This window comes from Schistocerca cancellata, chromosome 3, assembly GCF_023864275.1.
Source record: "Schistocerca cancellata isolate TAMUIC-IGC-003103 chromosome 3, iqSchCanc2.1, whole genome shotgun sequence".
Lineage (NCBI taxonomy): Eukaryota > Metazoa > Arthropoda > Insecta > Orthoptera > Acrididae > Schistocerca > Schistocerca cancellata.
This window is the reverse complement of record NC_064628.1, coordinates 228,182,343-228,206,425: the sequence shown is the minus strand read 5'-3', so window position 1 is coordinate 228,206,425 and position 24,083 is coordinate 228,182,343. Positions and strand designations below refer to the sequence as shown.

The 24,083-nt window shown below is 40.2% G+C and overlaps 1 protein-coding gene across 1 annotated transcript in view; it reads right to left on the bottom strand.

The window, feature by feature from the left end:
* Positions 1 to 216: 216 nt before the first annotated feature.
* Positions 217 to 24,083, bottom strand: part of LOC126174856 (ubiquitin carboxyl-terminal hydrolase 5) — a 166,475-nt gene continuing 142,608 nt past the window's right edge. The window contains exons 13-14 of the mRNA XM_049921253.1: positions 22,796 to 23,011; positions 217 to 774 (exon numbers count right to left, since the gene is read on the bottom strand). Of these exons, the coding sequence (XP_049777210.1) occupies positions 602 to 774; positions 22,796 to 23,011 (389 nt within the window). The 3' untranslated portion in view covers positions 217 to 601. The remainder of the gene's footprint in view (positions 775 to 22,795; positions 23,012 to 24,083) is intronic.

Below are 24,083 nucleotides of genomic sequence, written 5' to 3'. Positions count from 1 at the left end.
CTATTTGAAATGTCAATTACATTTCAATGTGTTACATACATGTCTTGTTACTTCTAATATAAACAGCTTAAACAATTCATTATTAACATACATAAGTTTTTTTGGAAATGTTTCTGAAATATATGATTACTTTATGAATACTGTTTTAATTTCTTTAAAAAACTCTGTAATTAACACAGAATCAAATAAATGACACGTTTTTAAGAAAACATAATGTAACTTTTAAAACAGTTTATTGTTGTTATTCAGATAACCATATTTGTTAAATTCACAAAAATTTATATTGTGTATTTGTTTACTGCTCTGTACACATCTGAATTCAGTAATATAATCTAGTACTAATACTGTGAGCAGTTAAATAATATTTTGAGTGAGCAAATGGATATTGGCTATTCTCATTTGCCAGCAAAGTACAAAAGTTCATAAATAAGTAACAGCACATTCCTCAGTATTAAATACAGACTTACTAGTTGAGTATTTGGCAGTAATAAAATAAAATGCAGGCAACATTTTAAAAAACTTGTCAGCATGCACACTTTTATTAAACATGTGACGATAGGAATGGAGTTTCACTATTGACTTCAGTATTTCAAGTTTTAAATCACAAACGCTTGTAAAGATACAAGTATCCAAGTTCCTTTGGAGGGTTTTCAGAACGAGCCACTTTATTGTCATTGTAAATCACCCACTGCCCATCACGTAGGATATGACACACATAGTGACCCACCATTGATGATGTACCCATGTGTGATATAAAGGCTACTAGCTGATATTCTGAAAAAGAATTCACAAATATTAAAATATTGTAATTAACTAATCTACATATAAAATATTAAGAATTAAAATAATGTAAAATGGCTAATTGCCCTCACTTCAAAATGAAATGTGATAGCAGGTCCACAGTTACAAATGGAAGCTGAGTTTTCAAACTGGTTTGTTATCATCCAGTACATATAGGAAGAGAAAAACATTCTTAAAAACATATCTAGTCAAAAAATTCAATAAATCAAAGTCAAGAGAGAAAAATGAAGAATTAGAAGGAAACCTGTCTTCCTTGTTTGTTGAAGAACAGATGGCTCTCTCTCATTGAAGAAGGAAGTATAATTTCCCAAAATTCAATTGCAGTTGTCCCTTCACAACTTGGCAATGGAATTTATTTATTTCATTTTACACAGACAGAGGTTTAAAACAAGTAAACAAGTTTTTCTCAACAAAAACATTTTAAGCAAATATGCGAATGTGCTACTCCAACACTGCTGGCGATTGAAATAATTCTTTTTTCACTCTGTAAAGTTACATTAAGGAAATTATCAGTGATCTACGTAACGAGTGCAGATAATAAGCGCTCCCATAAGAAGTTTTGGTGACAACTCATAAATAAAGCTAAGCATTTCATAGACATTTAGTGTAAGAGTATGAAAGAGAAGTTTTGAACTATTTGTAGTGAAAAATAAGTGTGCGCATTTCAACACCAGCCAGTCTCTAACACAGTAACCACACACTCTTGACCACATCAAGTGTAAACTGTTATGACAGCCTCGTGTGTAGATGAACTGGAATAGTAAGTACATGTAGGTCAATCAGCAGTGGCTTCTTTATCAATCAGTTAGCAGAATATGGAAATATATTCCTCTGCAAGTTTTGATGTCGATATGTTTCTTTAACAATGAGTAATGATGGCTTTCTAACTACTGAAAATTTGTCCACACAGGAAACAGCCTAAGTCTGAGACCAACAGTTCCTATGTTTGCATCATGCTCGGAAGAAAGCTGCAAATCTGATGAATGCCACAGTCTGTTTTCATAGACAAATGCGCCACACTGCCTAAGGCCTAAGAATGACGTGTTTGATTTGAACTTTGTCAGGAAGTTAATCATGACAACATTATGTTTTGAAGCCATACTGCCTGAATAGGCTTCTTGCTGTTTTCACAGCATTCTGATCCACTGCAGCAGACAGTAATCTGTCTCAGGAACCTTAGCTGCTGAGAATTACACTGCCTGCCAAAACAAATGAAGTATCCAAAAGGAGGAGGAGGAAACGAAATGAAACTTAATGGGCTGAGAGGGTATGTGATGCTACTTAGGTGTTTACAAAATAAAGTCAAATTTAAAAAGAACTTGACAGCATGAGCCCACTTGTCAGTGTTACGTTGCACCACCACTGCATCCTCTCCTGATTTTTTTTAAAACTCTTGTCAGAGAATGTAGGAAGTTTTGTCACCACGACAGAGCTGGTATATGGTGCAGACTGCAAGCCACTAGCTACACCTCAGCACTTAACATCTGATGCTGTTCATGCCCCTTATATATACTACCAGACCTGTTAACAACACTAAAAACAAACAATACTAATGCATTCTTAGTGTCTGTCCTAGATGTCATATAGAATTGCAACTCTTAACACTTACGTGCCTACTGATGGTGTGTACATGTATGAAGTTATACTGACATCCAATCATGTCTCATAACTGCTTACACTTATTTTATCATGTGGTGTTTATTGTTTGTTTTCATTTAATTGTGAGGTATCATTATTTCAATGTGTGTACTGAGGATGGCAATGAATTCCAATGACCTCGGCATGTTCTGACACACAGCAAACCTATTTTTAGAATTAAATAATCAACAATTTAGTCTTGAGGTTCCGAGTGAATGAAATTACTGTGCAATAAATAGAACTAACATGAGATAACTGTAAAGCACGAAAGATGTCTAGGTCTTTTTCTGTTCGTTATATAACACAATTTTAAACTTTTCCAGTTACAGTTTGTTTCTATCTATCATTAATTAAAGCTAATGGCAACCCTTTTCCACAATTTTCTTTACCTTCAATTACGTCTTTATAGTAGCCTAAGTTAATTTCCAGCCAGAAATTATTTCTGCTATGGAGGCATTTGAAGAGCGCGTCTTCTTCTGCTTATTTTTCTGCATCTTTACTACACAAAGCATTCAATAATAAATACTACGTACCTATATCGTATCACTATTATCTGCAGTCAAGATGTTGGTAAGTTTATTGTGCTCTCAGCATAGAATGAAGATATCTATTATTGAGCACTCAGACGCTCAGAATAGAATATTTGTTCCCATCAAATATCTGAAACGAACCTGGTTTAAATCTCTGAAGGGCGAAATAGAGAGGCATTCTGCTTGTTTGCGACCAATGCCACAGCTGAGAAGTCACTTGCCTACATTTACGGCTTTGTTGAATCTCAATTTAAACAAATTATGCTGTGGCAGCATTTTGAAATGGCTTCCTAGAACACTAAAGTGAAAGCATCCTGGAAAACATTGAATTTGGAGCCATGACATGCAGCAAAATAGTGATTTATTGTGTACTGAAATATTTTAAGGGTGGAACTATGTATGGTGTCAGATATTACATCTTTCATCACAATTACGGTATATATATAATAGAGGGAAACGTTCCACATGGGAAAAATATATCTAAAAAGAAAGATGATGAGACTTACCAAACAAAAGCGCTGGCAGGTCGATAGACACACAAACAAACACAAACATACACACAAAATTCTAGCTTTCGCAACCAGCGGTTGCCTCGTCAGGAAAGAAGGAAGGAGAGGGAAAGACAAAAGGATTTGGGTTTTAAGGGAGAGGGTAAGGAGTCATTCCAATCCCGGGAGCAGAAAGACTTACTTTAGGGGGAAAAAAGGACGAGTATACACTCGTGCGCGCGCACACACACAAACACACACACACACACACACACACACACACACACACACAAAAGCAGACATATTTAAAGACAAGAGTTCGGGTTGGTTGGTTGGTTTGTGGAAGGAGACCAGACAGCGTGGTCATTGGTCTCATCGGATTAGGGAAGGAAGTCGGCCGTGCCCTTTCAGAGGAACCATCCCGGCATTTGCCTGGAGTGATTTAGGGAAATCACGGAAAACCTAAATCAGGATGGCCGGACGCGGGATTGAACCGTCGTCCTCCCGAATGCGAGTCCAGTGTCTAACCACTGCGCCACCCCGCTCGGTCAAGAGTTCGGGCAGAGATGTCAGTTGAGGCAGAAGTGCAGAGGCAAAGATGTTGTTGAATGACAGGTGAGGTATGAGTGGCGGCAACTTGAAATTAGTGGAGATTGAGGCCTGGTGGATAACGGGAAGAGAGGATATATTGAAGAGCAAGTTCCCATCTCCGAGGTTCGGATAGGTTGGTGTTAGTGGGAAGTATCCAGATAACCCGGACGGTGTAACACTGTGCCAAGATGTGCTGGCCGTGCACCAAGGCATGTTTAGCCACAGGGTGGTCCTCATTACCAACAAACACTGTCTGCCTGTGTCCATTCATGCGAATGGACAGTTTGTTGCTGGTCATTCCCACATAGAATGCATCACAGTGTAGGCAGGTCAGTTGGTAGATCACATGGGTGCTTTCACACTTGGCTCTGCCTTTGGTTGTGTACACCCTCCTGGTTACAGGACTGGAGTAGATGGTGGTGGGAGGGTGCATGGGACAGGTTTTACACCGGGGGCGGTTACAAGGGTAGGAGCCAGAGGGTAGGGAAGGTGGTTTGGGGATTTCATAGGGATGAACTAAGAGGTTACGAAGGTTAGATGGACGGCGGAAAGACACTCTTGGTGGAGTGGGGAGGATTTCATGAAGGATGGATCTCATTTCAGGGCAGGATTTGAGGAAGTCATATCCCTGCTGGAGAGCCACATTCAGAATCTGATCCAGTCCCGGAAAGTATCCTGTCACAAGTGGGGCACTTTTGTGGTTCTTCTGTGGGAGGTTCTGGGTTTGAGAGGATGAGGAAGTGGCTCTGGTTATTTGCTACTGTACCAGGTCGGGAGGGTAGCTGCGGGATGCGAAAGCTGTTGTCAGGTTGTTGGTGTAATGCTTCAGGGATTCCAGAGTGGAGCAGATTCGTTTGCCACGAAGACCTAGGCTGTAGGGAAGGGACCGTTTGATGTGGAATGGGTTGCAGCTGTCGTAATGGAGGTACTGTTGCTTGTTGGTGGGTTTGATGTGGACGGACGTGTGAAGCTGGCCATTGGACAGGTGGAGGTCAACGTCAAGGAAAGTGGCATGGGATTTAGAGTAGGACCAGGTGAATCTGATGGAACCAAAGGAGTTGAGCTTGGAGAGGAAATTCTGGAGTTCTTCTTCACTGTGAGTCCAGATCATGAAAATGTCATCAATAAATCTGTACCAATCTTTGGGTTGGCAGGCCTGGTTAACCAAGAAGGCTTCCTCTAAGCAACCCATGAATAGGTTGGCGTACGAGGGGGCCATCCTGGTACCGATGGCTTTTCCCCTTAATTGTTGGTATGTCTGGCCTTCAAAAGTGAAGAAGTTGTGGGTCAGGATGAAGCTGGCTAAAGTAATGAGGAAAGAGGTTTTAGGTAGGGTGGCAGGTGATCGGCGTGAAAGGAAGTGCTCCATCGCAGCGAGGCCCTGGACATGCGGAATATTTGTGTATAAGGAAGTGGCATCAATGGTTACAAGGATGGTTTCTGGGGGTAACAGACTGGGTAGGGATTCCAGGCGTTCGAGAAAGTGGTTGGTGTCTTTGATGAAGGATGGGAGACTGCATGTGATGGGTTGAAGGTGTTTATCTACGTAGGCAGAGATGCGTTCTGTTGGGGCTTGGTAACCAGCTACAATGGGACGGCCGGGATGATTGGGTTTGTGAATTTTAGGAAGAAGGTAGGGGAATGGTATTACCATGGCAAACTTTGTAAGTAGTGTTGTCTGAAAGCTGACGCAGTCCCTCAGCCACATACTCCTGACGATCAAGTACCACAGTCGTGGAACCCTTGTCCACCGGAAGAATGACGATGGATTGGTCAGCCTTCAGATCACGGATAGCCTGGGCTTCAGCAGTGCTGATGTTGGGAGTAGGATTAAGGTTTTTTAAGGAGGATTGAGAGGCAAGGCTGGAAGTCAGAAATTTCTGGAAGGTTAGGAGAGGGTGATTTTGAGGAAGAGGAGGTGGGTTCCGCTGTGACGGAAGATGGAACTGTTCCAGGCAGGGTTCAATTTGGATAGTGTCTTGGGGATTTGGATCATTAGGAGTGGAATTAGGACCATTTTTCTTCGTGGCAAAGTGATATTTCCAGCAGAGAGTACGGGTGTAGGACAGTAAATCTTTGACAAGGGCTGTTTGGTTAAATCTGGGAGTGGGGCTGAAGGTGAGGCCTTTGGATAGGACAGAGGTTTCGGATTGGGAGAGAGGTTTGGAGGAAAGGTTAACTACTGAATTGGGGTGTTGTGGCTCCAGATTGTGTTGATTGGAATTTTGAGGTTTTGGAGGGAGTGGAGCTGGAAGTGGGAGATTGAGTAGATGGGAGAGACTGGGTTTGTGTGCAATGAGAGGAGGTTGAGGTTAGCTGGAAAGGTTGTGAAGGGTGAGTGAGTTGCCTTTCCGGAGGTGGGAAACCAGGAGATTGGATAGTTTTTTAAGGTGGAGGGTGGCATTCTGTTCTAATTTGCGGTTGGCCTGTAGGAGGATGCTCTGAACAGCCGGTGTGGATTTGGGAGAGGAAAGATTGAGGACTTTTATTAAGGATAGGAGTTGACGGGTGTGTTCATTGGCTGAGTTGATGTGTAGGTGAAGGATTAGGTGGGTGAGGGCAATGGATTGTTCAGTTTGGAGCTGGTATAGGGACTGATGAAAAGAAGGGTTGCAGCCAGAGATGGGAACTTTAAGTGTGAGGCCTTTGGGGGTGATGCCAAATGTCAGACAAGCCTGAGAAAATAAAATATGGGAGTGTAATCTGGCTAGGGCGAAGGCATGTTTGCGGAGGGAATGTAAATAAAACTTAATGGGGTCATTGTGGAGGTGTTGTGAGGGTGACATGGTACTAGAAGGTGGAAAGTGTAACATGAGGCTGAAATGAAAATGAAAATAAATATAAAAATATATGGAGAGAGATAAAGGTGAAGTAGAAAGCAAATGGAGATCTGGTGTGAAAAAAGGCGAAAAAGGGTTGGTTAGAGCTGGGCTATGTTGATCCTGTGGTGAACTTGTGTAGGTAGATAACGATGTGGATAAAGGTTAGGTGGTTGTGTTGCCGCCAAAACATGTTAAAGGGTGGAGAAATTCGGGAAAATTTCGAGAAAACTATGTGAGGATGTATTAAAAGGAGTGGTATGGTGGTGGCAGATTATGGAAATGAGGCTAACAATTGTCTGATGAAGAAATAATGACGTTAAAACCTGTGGGAAGCGGCTAAAAATGATCGGTGATGTGAGAAAAACGGAAATGGAAATAAAGCAAGAGTTATTAAAACTAGCCGAAAAGGTTGTTTAATAGCTGAAAGGAACTGTTTGTGAACTAGAAACGGTGGATTTAATAGCAGCGGTAGTGTTGAAAGCGTAAAAAATTTTTTTTTGTTATGGTTTGGAAGTGGGTTACGTATTATTGAGTATATATCGGCGGGATAAAATTGTATAGTGGATTATGGTAGAAAGGAGAAGGTGAATACAAGGTGAAACTACTGGCAAAAACAGAAGGAGGAAATAAGACGACAGAAAAGACTTCGAAATGTAACAGTGACAATAACAAACGTAACTGTTGGGTTCAAATTAATGATATGAATATAATAGAGGGAAACATTCCACGTGGAAAAAATATATCTAAAAAGAAAGATGATGAGACTTACCAAACAAAAGTGCTGGCAGGTCGATAGACACACAAACAAACACAAACATACACACAAAATTCTAGCTTTCGCAACCAACGGTTGCCTCATCAGGAAAGAGGGAAGGAGAGGGAAAGACAAAAGGATGTGGGTTTTAAGGGAGAGGGTAAGGAGTCATTCCAATCCCGGGAGCGGAAAGACTTACCTTAGGGGGAAAAAAGGACAGGTATACACTCGCGCACACACACACGTATCCATTCGCATATACACAGACACAAGCAGACATTTGTAAAGGCAAAGAGTTTAGGCAGAGATGTCAGTCGAGGCGGAAGTACAGAGGCAAAGATGATGTTGAAAGACAGGTGAGGTATGAGTGGCGGCAAATTGAAATTAGAAATTAGCGGAGATTGAGGCCTGGCGGATAGCGAGAAGAGAGGATATGCTGAAGGGCAAGTTCCCATCTCCGGAGTTCTGACAGGCTGGTGTTGGTGGGAAGTATCCAGATAACCCGGACGGTGTAACACTGTGCCAAGATATGCTGGCCGTGCACCAAGGCATGTTTAGCCACAGGGTGATCCTCATTCCCTCTTTCCTGACGAAGCAACCGTTTGTTGCGAAAGCTTGAATTTTGTGTGCATGTTTGTGTGTCTATCGACCTGCCAGCGCTTTTGTTTGGTAAGTCTCATCATCTTTCTCTTTATATATATATATCACACACACACACACACACACACACACACACATACACACACACACACACACGTTCTCCATATCATAGGTATTCAGACACAGTTTCCTATTGTGAGTACTTTAAAACAAACACGGGCAATAACCGACTGTCCCACAAAGCATACCCGCAGGTGAAAACTGCTTAAAATGTACATGTATTCAACAGATTACAATACACACCCACACTACTCAATTTATGCATGACTTGTCTCAAATATAAAGTCACTCAGTCACATAAATTTGCCTCACAATTTTGTACATTCATTGCACGGTGCCTCAATAATAATCAGGATCTCTTGCTAATATGGCAACTATAATTTGACCTTTGTGGTACTCCCTCCTCTGACCAATTTCAGTTTTCATTCATAAATCACCACCACTGCTGCTACTTTACAAACACACATGAACAGGAAAATATGTGCAATATTAAAGTTTTGGTCTTATCTCCAAATGTAAACAATGATATCCTATTTTTGTCACATGACTACTGTTTAATGTTTATGAAATGTTCAGTGCACTAAGCTCACACCATTGATATTACTTCTCAATATCTCTCACCAAAGTTAAAGCACATGGAACTCACTTTCAGAGAGAGAAAATCAAATATGGCATTGCCCATCTGCACATATTTTAAAATTAGTCAAGAGTAAAGGATCATCCACCCACCATTACAAGTCTAGACTTTCTTAGTAATTTGTTCACCAAACTTAGCATGAAGAACAAACTTAATTACTTTTTGGGGAATATTTGCCAAAAATCACAGTGCAATCGACTGAGAAAAGGTATTTTAACCCAGTAGGTCACAGTTTTAGTCCCCAAAGATGAATCTGTGTGTGTGGTGACAACTGTATGAAGCTATGAAGCCTTGTGGGCATGTCCACAGAGAAGACCAATTTTATACTGTTGATATATGTTTATGAAGCAACACCGTATTGCTTTGGTTATTCAGAGATGCAAACTGCTAGTTATTAGTGAAGTGACTAATGACTACATCATGGACAGGGTGTACAAAAAACATGCAACAGTCTACATTCGGCTATCACATTTTTCATGTTTACATCATGCGAGGAAGGATCGGAAAGTAATGCACAATAATTTTTTTCTCCCCTGGTACTGCAACTGGAGTGGTGAAATGTCATGAAAATACAGTTTGAAGTTTGTGCAACAGTGGGTATTTTGTTTTCATGTGTAACTCTAGCGAGAGACTCCTCAATTACAAAACAAACATGGCACACATGTTACCATCATCAACTTGTGAAGAGCAGCGAAGTGCAGTTCAATATTTGTGGGCCAAAGGGCATAAACAAAGTGAAATTCACAAGGACATGTGTAGCATGTTTGGGGACATCTGTACGGATCGTAACAATGTCTCCAGGTGGTGGGTGTTGTTCTAATAGGGCAGTCTGAACCTTAGTGACTTATCAGGGTCCAGGTAGGCGGTAACAACTGCAGCCCCGTAGAATGCTGGAGCCACTGAGGCAGTAATTTTGAAGAACTGACGTGTACAACTGCAAACCTTATTGCAGCAGTTCAACATTTCCTATTGTACAGTGTATGATATTGTTCATTAAACACTGAAATTTCGTAAAGTTTGTGCTCACTGGATGTCTAAGAACCCGACAGACAATCACAAGGGCTAGTGAATGATGACAAGCTTGGATCACTTAATGCATTATGCTACAGACAGGACTGACTTTCTGAAAGGAATCGTCACTGGTGATGAGATTTAGGCCTACACCAAGCAGACCTCTAAAGAGTGGAAACCCACTGGTTCCCCTGCGTGGAAAAAAAACTTCGGTTAAGTTGCGTCGTGTCTTGTGACGAACGCCATAACATTAATGTGCTGACGGTGTCAAACTTCTTCATGACAACGTTCGCTTCAACGTTGCTGCTCCTTTTCATGAGGAAATTGCCAAATTTGGGCGGAAGGTGCACCAGTATCCTCATCTTGCTCTGTTGGACCTTCATCTGTTTGGACCCATCAAAAAATTCCTGGCCGGGCAACATTTTACGACAGATGCGGAAGTGAAATCAGCAAACTGCAGATGGCTATACTCCAACTCAACAGACTTCTACAAAGAGCACATATCGATATTGGCACCAGATGGGAGAAATGTGTTGAGAACACTGGTTACTATGTAGAAAAGTAGGTAAAAGATGCAAGTTAAACTGTGAATTTTTGTTTTGTTTTGTTCCTTATTAAAATTTTTGGTAGTAAAATTATTGAGCAATATTTTCCAGCCTTCTCTCTTATCTAGCCACAATATGAGTCATGCAGGAATGATTTCAAGAGCAGTGTAGGTACACTGCTTGTGACAAAAATATATTCAATCTAATGGCAACAAACAGACCTGACCTCTTTGAGGATGTCCACTTCGAAACTGGTATCAGTGGCCACGAGACAGTTGTGGTGACAATGATTACCAAAGTACAAAGGGCAATTAAAACAAGCAGGAAGACACATATGTTCAGTAAACTAGACCAAAAAATCAGTGGTGTCATACCTCAGTGAGGAACTTTGAACTTTCAGCACAGGACAGGTGCATGTAGAGGAACTATGGCTCAAATCTAAAAGAATAACTGAGCAATCACTGGATAGACATGATAGACATGTACCCAGTAGAACAGTTCACAATGTGAGTGAATCTCCATGTTATACAGTCACTGTAAAGAAACAGAGATTACTGCATAATAAGTGTAAAACGAAGTGTAGGGCTACAGATATAGAACGTGTTTGGCTTGTCAAGAGAACAATACATTATGCGTTCAGTTACTACTGTAGCAGAATACTGTCAAATGAATTTCACAAAACCCACAGAAATTCTGATCGTATGTAAAGGCTATTAGTGGCATCGAAGTTAGTATCTAGTCCTTTGAAACGAGACCTGAAACTGAGGGCAGTAAAGCAAAAGGTGAAACACTTGACTCCATTTTCAAATGTTCTTTTACAAAGGAAAACCCAGGAGAATTGCTCCAACTTAATCCTCGTACCACTGAAATGATGAACGAAATAAGTATTAGTGTCAGTGGTGTTGAGAAACAGCTGAAATCGTTAAAGCCGAACAAAGCTTCAGGGTCCAATGGAATCCCTATCAGATTCTACTCTTAAGTTACACCAGAGTTAAACCTCTTCTAACTATAATCTATCTTGAATCACTCAAACAAAAAACAGTGCCCAGTTCTTTAAAAAAAAGCACAGGTGACACCTGTCTATAAGTAGTGTGGTACAAGTCATCCATGAAACCGCTGTCCAATATCCCTAACGTCGATTTGTTGTAGAATCTTAGAACAAATTCTGAGCTCAAACATAACAATTAGAGACTGGATTATATGCATTTGCATGCTGCATATTGGCTCCTTTTCACCGGTTATTGCATATTTTGACTAAAAACTAGTGATGCATATTTTCACTCTATGTTTACAGTATTTTAAAAATTTAGATGGGCGGTGTCTAGCTCGAGCTAGATTAGATGTAGAGAGGCCACTGCCTAGCAAAATCACTATAGAAGAGGAACAAGAACAGGCAGAGTCAATGCTTTTGCTCCTGTGCCCCCACCCACTGTCATACTGAACGTGTTGGCAACAATTAAATTAAACTGCGCAAGCTTTTAGTCGCACGTCACACAGCTGAACTTCTTTATGACGTGTAGTGTGTAACGTGTTGTATGCCGTGCCATCTGAAAAAGAAACATCTATTGTAGATAGCTGATCATCCTGGAACATTTACATACTACGGAATTATTTTATAGTGTCGAGCTTGTGAGAAAAATGCTTTTTGCAAAAAAAAAAAGTTTCAAATAGACCAGCATGTCAAGACAAGTCTTCATACTGCAGGAATGCAGTAGAAAGGACCATGACTACAACATCTTTCAACAGAGAGTTGCAACACCAGGGATTTGTCCAAAGGTAACCAAAAAAGTCTGTTTATCATGGACCTATGTGAAGCATTTACTGCAAGCAATATCTGTCTTCACAAACTCACAAACTCTACCCTCAAAGGCTTCCTGTGCAAATATTGCTTAAATCAAAATATGCCAAATGAATCAACAATGTGTAAAAATTAAATACCGACAATTTACGTAAATGTTCTGGAAGAAATACGCAATGAACTCAAGAACAGCATTATCTGGATTTCAGTTGATGAATCTACAGATGCTTGTGGCCATTACATTGCAAATTTAATTGTTGGCGCTTTAAAAGAATAGCAGTCTTTTTTCTGTTTAGCTGCCTGCAAATAACTTGAAAAAATAAATCATTTTACGATCCCCAAATTTGTGAATGAGGGTATTAGAAAAATATGTCCAGAATCTTCTGCAGATGAAAGGATGTGTTGTTTATTTCAGGTGCTGCCCCCTATATGATCAAAGCAGGAAAAGCCCTCTGAGTATTTTATCCCAATTTGAGTCAAGTGACGTGCTTTCCTCATGGAGTACACTGCCTTGCTGAAGAAGTCTGTTCCATGTTTGTGAATGCAAATAAACTGATTTCATCCACAAAGAAAGTGTTTCTAAAGGCTCCTGGTCACATCAAGACCTACAAAGAAAAACTACCAAATGTGCCTTTACCTCCCAAACCAGTGGTAACTCTTGGGGTACATGGATCGAAGCTGTGTTGTTTTACAATCAACATTTCGAGGCCATTAGAGGAGTAGTGAATGACTTAGATAGTGCAGAGACTTTGGCAGTTTGGCCATGCAAGGAAGCTTTTAATGATTCCGTTATTAAAAAAGGCATTGCTGTGATTAGCACTCATTTTTCTCATATACCTGCAAGTATTAAAAAGCTTGAAACTCAAAGTTTGGTGCTGAACGAATTAATTAAAAGTTAATGCTGTTCAACAGATTTCATGATTGTATGCTTATTTTTAAATAAAATACTATGGAGTTTTTGAGTGTGCCCCTCTGCAAGCGATATATCTCGAAGTTGGTCCTTAACATATCGACTAACTCACATCCCATCTCCTTGATACTGGCAACAATAGCAAAGAAGGAACAATTCTTGAAACACTGTATGTGTCCTCATTTTACAAATTTTTAGAAAATAATCCCACAAAGTATTCAGAAAATGGAATCAGCATTCTAAATGTACTGATTTTTTGCGTGGTTGGCGCTCTTCCTCATAATGTGTATGAGATATAATGCACACGTTCAACTTTGAGATATAACGCACACAGTAACTACCACATTTTTTTATTATTTGAGCTTGCATATTTCGACACTTTTCGAGTATTTTTAAGCATTTTTCACGGATATTTTAAGGTTTTTATGATGCATATAATGCAGTCTGTAATAATAAGGTATCTTGAGCAGAATGACCACCTCAATATCAACCAGCATGGATTCCGAAAACATCGCTCACGTGAAACCACAACTTGTACTTTTCTCACATGACATACTGAAAGCTTTGGATCAAGGCAGTCAAGTAGACGCAGTATTTCTTGATTTCCGAAAAGCATCTGACTCAGTACAACACCTATATCTACTGTCAAATGTATGATTTGGGGTATCCAGTAAAATTTGTGACTGGATTGAAGGCCTTCTGGTACGGAGGAAACGGCATGTTATCTTGGATGGAGAGCCATCATCAGGTGTAGAAGTAATTCAGCTGTGCCTCAGGGAAATGTGTTGGGACCCTTGCTGTTCACCGTGTGTGTTAGTGACCTTGCAGTCTATATTAACAGTAACCTCAGACTTTTTGCAGACGATGTCTGAAAGAATCTGCATAAATATTCAGTCAGATCTTGATAATAATTCAAAATGGTGCAAAGATTGATAATGTGCTTTAAACACTCAGAAATGTAAAATTGTGACTTCACAAAACAGAAGAATGTAGTACCCTATGACTGTAATATTGTCATGTAGAAGAAGGTGTAATTAGATGAATGACTACCACTAACTTCACTTAATGAAGGTTTATTCAGCACATGCACATACAAGAGCACGGAGCGAACTGCCTCCGTCCAGCAGAACACATACACTATATATATGGCTACAGAACATTCTAGTACAATGATTCTTGACATTTGTGGATAGTTCTAGAATGTACTCAAACCAAATATAGAAATTAAAATTGTATGAACTCATAACCCTCCATGCAACAGTTTAGTATCATAATCACTACACCAGGGTGCTACTCAGCGTCTTATGCAACATTGCTCCCTCCTCAAGGGAACAGCGTCTCTGTGTTACATCCTCCTAGTCCGGGAACGAGTCATCGGTTCTACATACTCCAACTCCTGATGACTGATTCTCGCCCTGGAAGTGATCTTCTTTAAATTTCTTTTGCTGCTACACTCTCCTTCATCTTTCTGCTTGTTGCCTGTCGCTGGAGCTTCGAATTTACTCTGGGCTGCAGGATCCTTATAGGGCTTCATTCGAAGGACGTGGACCGTATCTCTGATCTTTCGTTGTCTTGTGTCAGGGTCGAAATCTTCAATTTCATAAGTAACATCAGACAACTATCTTACAACCTTATAAGGTCCAAAGTAGCGCCTGAGGAGCTTCTCAGAGAGACCAAGCTACCGAACAGGAGTGAAGATCCAGACAAGGTCACCAGGCTGGTGGACAACAGGGCGGTGGCTCGCGCCATACCTTTGGCGATCGTTTTTTTGAGCCTGCAGTGTGTGGAGTCGAGCTAACTGCCGAGTTTCCTATGTAGTCGTCGTCCATGTCATAAGGATGTAATAGAAACACAGTGTCAATCGTCGTCGTCACCTCACACTCATGCACCAGGGAAAATGGCGTAAATCCTGTCGTGTCTTGTTTGGCAGTATTGTAGGCAAACGTCATGAAAGGTAGCACCTAATCCCAGTTGCTCTGCTCAACAGTGATAGCATGTTGGCCAAGGTCTTATTAAGGCGTTCAGTAAGCCCAATAGTTTGCGGATGATAGGCAGTCATTATGTGATGAGTAATGTTGCACCGACGGTTTATCTCTGTCACAAGATTCTATTGAAAAACTTTCCCTCGATCCGTAATTAAAGACCTGGGGGCACTGTGTTTTAATACAATGTCTTCTACGATGAATATGGCTACATCAAATACTTCGGCTGTTTTCACCGCTTTTGTAATAGCATAGCTTGTCAGATAATCAGTGCAAATAATAATCCATCTATTTTGCCACTAGCAGATGTTGGAAATCATCTGAGGAGGTCAATCCCAACAGACTGGGAAGGTGTTTCGGCTTGTGGAATTGGTATGAGTCGGCTACGTGGTTTCTGAGGAACTGCCTCTCTCCTTTGGCACACTCGACAGTACGACACATAGTGACGGACACTCCTAAATAAACCTGGCCAGAAAAATCCCTTGCAGATCCTATCGTAACAGCTTTTGTAAGTGTCCTAGAAGCATAGGCTATAACCTTCTCTTTTCCATCCGAAATTTGCACCAGGACAGCACCAATCCCATACCCACTGGCATCTGTGTGTAGTTCTATAGGTGCTCTCTAATCATACAGACCAAGTACAGGGTCAGTTGGTCGGAGCTTTTTGCAGCACATTGAAAGAATCTTGTCGAGCACCACCCCAGATAAATTTAGCATTGGCTTTTAACAACTCTTGGAGTGGCCTGGCTTTGATACAAAAGTCTTTGATAAAACACCGGTAATAAGAAGATAATCCAAGGAAGCTTCTCACTTCTCTAATACTTTTAGGAATAGGAAATTCCATTATAGAACGAAATGTGAAGAAACCCAAATAATTTGTACAGTGGGATGTACCCTCTGCTATGCACATTGTGATGGTTTGCATAGTATAGATGGAGATGCAGAAGGAAGTGAATACCAGTGTCCCAATTTTTTCCTAGTGAGATACACAGACGACAGTTGTCATTTATGGAGGTTGCATTCAACAAAGCAGATGCAATGTGATATTAATGGCAGTGCTAGTTGCTAGGTCAGTCTGTTTGAACCAAGAAGGATGGACTTTCTGGCATGCCAATGTCTCTCCACCTGTCATCCACATGTTGTGGGCATGTTACAGACACACAGGTCAGTACACAAGTTGAGTTGGACAAGGTCATTGAATGACACATTACAACCTCAGATGAAGATTGATATCTGGCCATCTCTACACTGCAGCATCATATGGCTACCCCCAGAGCACTGCAACATGAAGAGCCATTGGACATGCTGTGTCGGATCAGACTGTAAAGCCGTCGGCACACGGACTGTGCATCCGAACATTGAGCGTTCCGATTTTCCGACGTCATAGCATGGAATAGCATGTTCAGCCATCGGCACACAGACTGTGCATCGAATGTTGAGCGTTGAGCGTGCCGAGTTTCTGACATCATAGCATGGAATAGCACGTTCGGGAGTCTTTCCGAACATGCAGAGCAATATCTGGCATGTCAGATATTCTGAGCGTGCGTATGAGCGTTGACCAAGGAGATGGCACAACGCCACCTACGTCACATGCACGCCGTCTCTCTTCAGTACAGAGTTGGGAGGCACCATATTGGCATTCATTTCAAGCCTATATGTATCTATGCCGTTTCTGAGCACCAGCAAATTGAGAATCACTGGAAAAACCGTTGTTAAATGTGTGATTCATTCCAATAAAATAATGAGAAACATCATATTCATGGCAAAAGAATTATTGTAACTTGCGTATTGGAGAGTAGGCTATTTGAAGGCAGCGACACACTGAAGATCCACCCAAAACGCATTGTTCTTGGTGCAATTTGTTATAATTAAATTTCAATTAGTAACATATCTATGATTAAGGTTTTCAGCAAGCGCTAACATACTATGATTAGCAGGAAAGGGTGTGTTGTTGGTTTAGCATAATGAGCAGAATCACCATTTCGTAGTGAATTGTTTGTCGTGGCGGTGGTTCATGTCTTGACACTCCCAAAATTTTTTTCCTAACATTCGTGTTTTTATTAGGTTCTGATACTTTATCATTAGTTTAATATAAGTATATACTATAATATTTAATGTTATGTAAATATAAGTTCACCTTTTTTTGAGGGATGACTGTTTGATTGGCTTAATCTACTATACAGCTTGCACTACTTGTATAAAGATATTTTGCTCCTTTTTCTTTTACGCTTCGTAATTCACATGTCAAGCCAGTAGGAAAGTCTTCATATATTGCTTTCAAAACACAGACGAGCCTCGGAACGAACCACTCAGGATTTGACCCCACTGCTTCTTCAAGTACTGGTGCGAATGATGGGAGACCTGATGACATTCATCAGTACAAGAAGATGAAACCAACTGGACTAAAAAATAGCCTAAATATTGGCACCCTTACTATATTAACCCTCAATGGAAAAATGGAAGAAATGACAGATATACTGACAGAGAGGAAGTTAGATATATTGGGATTAAGCGAAACAAAGTGGAAGGGAAGAGGTGATAAGAATTTGAGAGGAGGAGGAAAACTATACTGGAGTGGGAATAACAGGTCTGGAAGAAATGGTGTGGCAGTGATGGTGAATAAGAATGTACAAAGCTGTATTGAAAATGTGAGATATATATCAGACAGGCTCATAATCTTAAACCTGAGATTCCAAAAAGAAACACTAAAAGTAATCCAGATTTATGCACCTCAAGTGGGATGTAGCGAAGAAGAGAAGATGGACTTCGAAAATGTGTTAGAAAACCACATAAAGAGTGCTAATATAGTGATGGGAGATTTTAATGCACAGGTAGGCAAAGACAGAAAGGGATTTGAGCAAGTATTGGGATGTTTTGGATATGGAGGCAGAAATGAAGAAGGGGAAAGACTCCTGGATTTGTGCCAGAGGAATGGAATGAAAATAGCAAACAGCTGGTTTATGAAGAGAGAAAGTCACGTTATCACCAGATACAGTTGGGATGGAAGAACGAAGAGTGTAATTGATTATATTCTAGTAGATAGGGAATGGGGAGAGAAAGTAACAAATGTGAAGGTAATTCCAAGTGTGAGTGCAGATGGAGACCATAGATTACTGGTGGGACAATGGAAAATGAATCAGTGTGTGAAAAATAGAAAACAGAAGAAAGTGATGAGGATACGGGATTGGAAATTGAAGGAGAGTGAATGTGCTGAGAAGTACAGAGAATTAATAACACAAAAATTTCCAAAAGAAGTTTTCTGCGATGTAGAAAAAGAATGGAGTTTATTCAAAGACACTTTAGTCGAAGCAGCACAAAAAGTATGTGGCAGAACATCTGGAAAGGAAAAAATAAGACAGACAAGTTGGTGGGATAATACCATAATCCAAGCAGTTAGAAGAAAAAATGGATCATGGAGAAAATGGTGGAAAACTAAAAATGACGAAGACCATAAAAGATATATAGAGGAAAAGAAGAAGTGCAAAGAAATAGTGGAAACAGCAAAGAAAAAGGCATGGGAAGAGTTTACAAAAAAACTTGAAGAAGATGTGAAGAGCAATAAGAAAATGTTCTATAAAATGATGAAAAATAAAAGGAAGGCTTCTGAAGTACCAGTAAAGATGGAAACAGAGGACGGTACCATTATTTAAGATCCAGGGAATATAAAAGATCTCTGGAAAGAACATTTTAAGAAGCTGTTAAACGCTGAGGAGCAGGTACATGAGGAAACAACAAATAATGGAGAAATTGAGAGAAGTTGGGAAGCAGAATTAGGACAAATTACACAGGAAGGAATGGAAAAAGCTGTGAAGAAGATGAATAGGGGGAAAGCCCCAGGACCTGATGAAGTATCAGTGGACATGATAAGAGCAGCAGGTCCAGTGGGAATGCAGTGGCTGTATAGAGTACTATCAAGCGTGTGGAGAAATAGTAAAATACCTGGCGACTGGAGTACAGGAGACATTGTTCCCATCTTCAAGAAAGGCAATAAAAGACTTTGTAAAAACTACAGAGCAATAACCCTCATGAGTCATACAGCCAAGATTTTTGAAAGGATTTTACTAAATCGAATAAGTGAAAAGATAGAAAAGGAGCTGAGTGAAGAACAGCATGGGTTTAGGAAAGGAAGGAGCACAATCGACCTGATATTTTCTATCCGTCAACTGATGGAAAAAAGTTGGGAGTATAACAAAAGGGTGATAATGGTTTTTATAGACATAGAAAAGGCATATGACTCAGTTGACAGGGAAAGACTCTGGGAAGAACTGAAGAAGATAGATATAGAAGATGGATACATTAATGTTATAAAGACAATGTACAGAGGCCACAATTGTAGAATTAGAACACCATTGGGGAACTCTGAATACTTCGAAATAAGACAAGGACTTAAGCAAGGAAGTATTCTATCTCCTGCGCTTTTTAATGTTGTGATGGAGGGAATGAATAGGGCAGTTAAAGATATAGTAAAAGAAAACGACAAAAAGATGATTTTTGCAGATGATATGGTAATATGGGGTGATAAAGAGGTAGATGTACAGTTACAGGTTGATGTGTGGAAGGAAATAATGAAAATGTATGGATTAAAAATAAATAAAGATAAGAGTGAAGTAATGGTATTTGGAAGAGAGAAAGGAATCAATGGAAATATTATCTTGAATGGAGAACCCCTCAAAGTGGTAGAAAGTTTCACTTATTTAGGGAGTGAAATATCTAGGGATGGAAGAATAACTAACTAAATTAATAGGAGGTTACAGAAGGGAGGCAATTTCTACCAAACAATAAAACATCTGATTTGGAATAATGAAGTTTCAGAAAGAGCAAAACTCCTGATGTGTAAGAATTATTACTTCCCTATTGTCACCTATGGTGGAGAAACATGGACAATGAAAGAAAGGGACTGGAGCAGACTGCAAGAAGGGGAAATGAAATTTCTCAGGCAGTTAAGGGAAAAACAAGAATGGACAGAGTAAGGAATGTAGATATTAGAAAGGACCTCAAACAAGAAAGTATGAGAGAAGAAATTGAAAGAAAGAGATTAAGATGGTATGGGCATGTTAAGAGGATGCATGGGCAGAGACTCCCCAAAATTATGGAAGAACTAAAGATGGATGGGAAAAGACCTAGAGGGCGCCCAAGAACACGGTGGAAAATGGGAGTGAGAATATCTGTTGAAAGCAGAGGTGTGACCTGGCAGCAAGTGGAGGAAGAAAAGTGGTGGGAGGACCGAGCCAAATGGAGAGGACCCGTCAGCACCCAGACCCGGCAGTAGCTGGAGCGGGATTCGGATATAGATAGATAGATAGAATTCACATGTTGCAAAGATTCTGCTACTGGGTAGGAACAGTGATCAAGAAAGACTGACCTTGGGGTTTTTCTAAAATGTGGGAATGATGAAATAATAAACATTATTTATTATTCTTATGCGGAGAAGTATTCCAAATCTGTACCACACTGTTTGTAATGGAACTTTTATAAGCCTGTGTCCTTACTGACTGGACATGGTACTTTCCTTTTCATGGACGATGGAGGAAATGTGCGTTTTAAATAGAGCTAACGTGGGAATTTTATGCGGGCCCGTTGAGTAAACAGTGTGATTTACAAACTAGAAACATCCCTTAACTGCCGCTGGAGTGCGTTGCGATTGCATATACCACATTGGGGCCCACGTACTGTATGCACAAGTTGCATCGTTCCTGAGCGTTCAGCAGCACGTTGAACTTGGCATGCTCAACGTTAACGTTCGACAGCACGGTCCGTGTGCCGACAGCTTAAGGAACAGGTTACGAGAAAGAACCTTATGATCCAGAAACCCTGTTCAAGCATCCCACTTGACAAGACATCTTGGAACTCACCTTCAGTTCTGCCATTCCCATATCAGCTGAAAAACTTGTAACTGGTGAAACAGGTTATTCACAGAATAGTGCATATTTCATCTGATGCAAGGTGATAGCTGTGTTCCTGTGTGGCGACGATATGGTACCTACCACACATTGTCCATGAAATTGACATTCAGTCCAAGGTTTGTGATAGTGTGGGAAGGCATTTGTGTTGACAGCTACAAGGATCTCATCACCCTTAATCACCTTACTGCCAGGCAGCCATGTGGTTGCTGCATATGGTGGTGGCCCTGAATTTCTTCTCATGCACAATAATGCCAGAGCTCACATGGCGGATGTCACCAGCAATATCTTGTGAAACCTGGACATCGAAGTAATGGAGTGACCAACAGTATGTCCTTGCCTAAACCCCATCAAGCCTGTGTGGTAAAGTTTGAGAAATGCGTTCGTGGTCATCCTCTTCCACCACAGATTCTTCACATACTATGAAGTGCTCTCTATCAAGAAGGGTACGAATACCACAGGGTAGCCTCCAATGTAGGCAGTGAAACATTTATGGAGGGCACACAAATTACAAGCTCCCAAAATCCTATTGAAAGCATTCAAGATGGCAGGATGAATGACATTTCAGTTCTTGTTAGATAAATGAACGAAGATGTAACAATATTTTGTTGTGTACATAATTTGTGAAAGAAAAGGTGTAATTTGGTAACATACCCAGTCCGCAATTATTGGAAAGGAGGAGGAGATTACTGTTTAATGTCCCGTCGACAACGAGGTCATTAGAGACGGAGCACAAGCTCGTATTAGGGAAGGATGGGCAAGGAAATCGGCCGTGCCCTTTCTAAGGAACCATCCCGGCATTTGCCTGAAGCGATTTAGGGAAATCACGGAAAACCTAAATCAGGATGGCCAGACGCGGGATTGAACCGTCGTCCTCCCGAATGCGAGTCCAGTATGCTAACCGCAATTATTGATCAATGAAGTATGGCTGACACCGATAGTCATGTTCCATTAAGCATTTTGAGCAGTGTATTTTGATAATGCTTAATGGTCCATAATTTTTTACATACTAGTGTTATTTGGAACTTTTGGGACTTCATAGCATACCACTTCTTGTTATAAACACCTCCCACATCCAAATTAAAATTTAATGCTTCACTGCTTGAACTGTGATTTTGATATTACATCACAGACGTACTTCCTATATTTCATCAAAAAAAGATTGTTATTGAAAAGCAGGCAAAAGAAGACCTAACATTAGGTACAGTCATTCCACACTGTATGTGACTATTTTGAGGTTTATCACTTCACTCTATGCAGCTTTTTGTGCTACTGCAATCTAATTTCTGTTGCAGGGGCAACAAATAATGAAAAAAAAAAAAAAAAATTTTTTTAATGGTATCCAACCTAATGGCTAAAGAAATCATCAAAGTGCACTATGATCATGAAGCACTGAGAATCAACCAATGTAATTAGTACAGAGCACCATTGTTGAACAACACAGCTTTCCCTATGAAAAAATTAAAATATAGTTTCTTTACTTTCAACGGCTCTAATTAAAACATGAAACCTCTTCAGTCTATCAAAAAATCAATAATCATTTGTGTCCACAATATAGCTGTATCTCAACATTGCAAAGGAACCTATATTCAAACTGAGTGCTGTGCAGTTTTATGAGGCACACAACATCAAAGCTTTATTAAAGAATTATTCTATGTGGACACTTTTTACCCAGCTATTACACTGTATGATCCTCAGTTAAAAAATTACAGCTTGTATTAAACTTACTGCTGTCACCATCACGAAACTGCGGTTCTGATGATGAGGCTGTTGGTGGTGCTTCCTCTTCTGCATCCAGCTCAGCCTGGTGAGTGAAGATCCAATCTGCTGCACGCTCAACATTGTTGTCTGTTGCTTGTAGTGCTTTTACGGCTTGTGAACGGGTGAATCCCATGGACATAATCATTGTACAGAATTCTTCGTTAGGTTCGAAGTTACTTTTACCTGGGGAAACATAAAGATTAATTTAGCCATATAATTATAGTATGATAAATTTTTACTTCACATGCCTAAATGTGAAGAATGTGAGGATAAAATTACTAGTGACTGTATGAACCCTTGGCATTCTATTCACAGATCTCGAGTATGGTGAACAGCTCCAGTAAACTTCTTGTCAGTACTACAATATGTCTATTTCAAATGAAGTTAACCCAGAAGCAACACACAAAGTAAACCAAAATAAACAATAACTGACAGCAGTTTGAAGAGGACAGTCCTTTATTAAATACGACACTATTGACTATGTTGAGTATGTTATAAGACTCCACAACAAATGTATTTCAATTATATTTGTCTGTAGTTTTCTCAATTACTTCTTCTACCCTTCCTGCAGATAGGTGTGGCCTGTGGTATCTTTCTATGACTGAGCACAGATTTTTGTTGGAGAATCTATGGTGTGTTACAGGAAAGCCATGAGGCTCTACATATTTGTTTCAGTTTAGTGATTTCAAGTGTTCCTCAGCACTACTGGAAGTAGTGTCTACATCATTCATCTTTGCAGTGCTGCAAGAACTGAACAGGGCTTGTACTCTTGCATCTTCTTCTGTAAAGGAAAATTTGAAAACTGAGTTCAACACTGTGAATTTCCAATTCTTGTGTCATCCATGAGTGTCACGGCACTAACTTTGGTGACACTGACAGGCTTCTCATATCACCAGGTTTTCTTTTTATTTGTAAGAGACTTTTCAATAAGGTTCTGCTATGGTAGTTATTGGAGGCTTCATGCATTGCTCTCTTGATAGAGAAATGCTGAATGAAAAGCTTTTGGCTATCTTCAGCACTATAATTAGTGTACACCTATGACACAGTAATTACTATTTCTTTTGAAGTTTCCTTATGATGATTCAAACTGATTATATACCATGGAGTGTCCTCTCCATCACGACACATTACACTAGGAACACATCTACCGAGTGCTTGATCAACTATTTTTCTAAACCTGAGCAATAGTTTCTCTACAAATTCCTCTAATGCCTTTGCTTACCCGACACTAAGCTAACTGTATAATCAGATACAA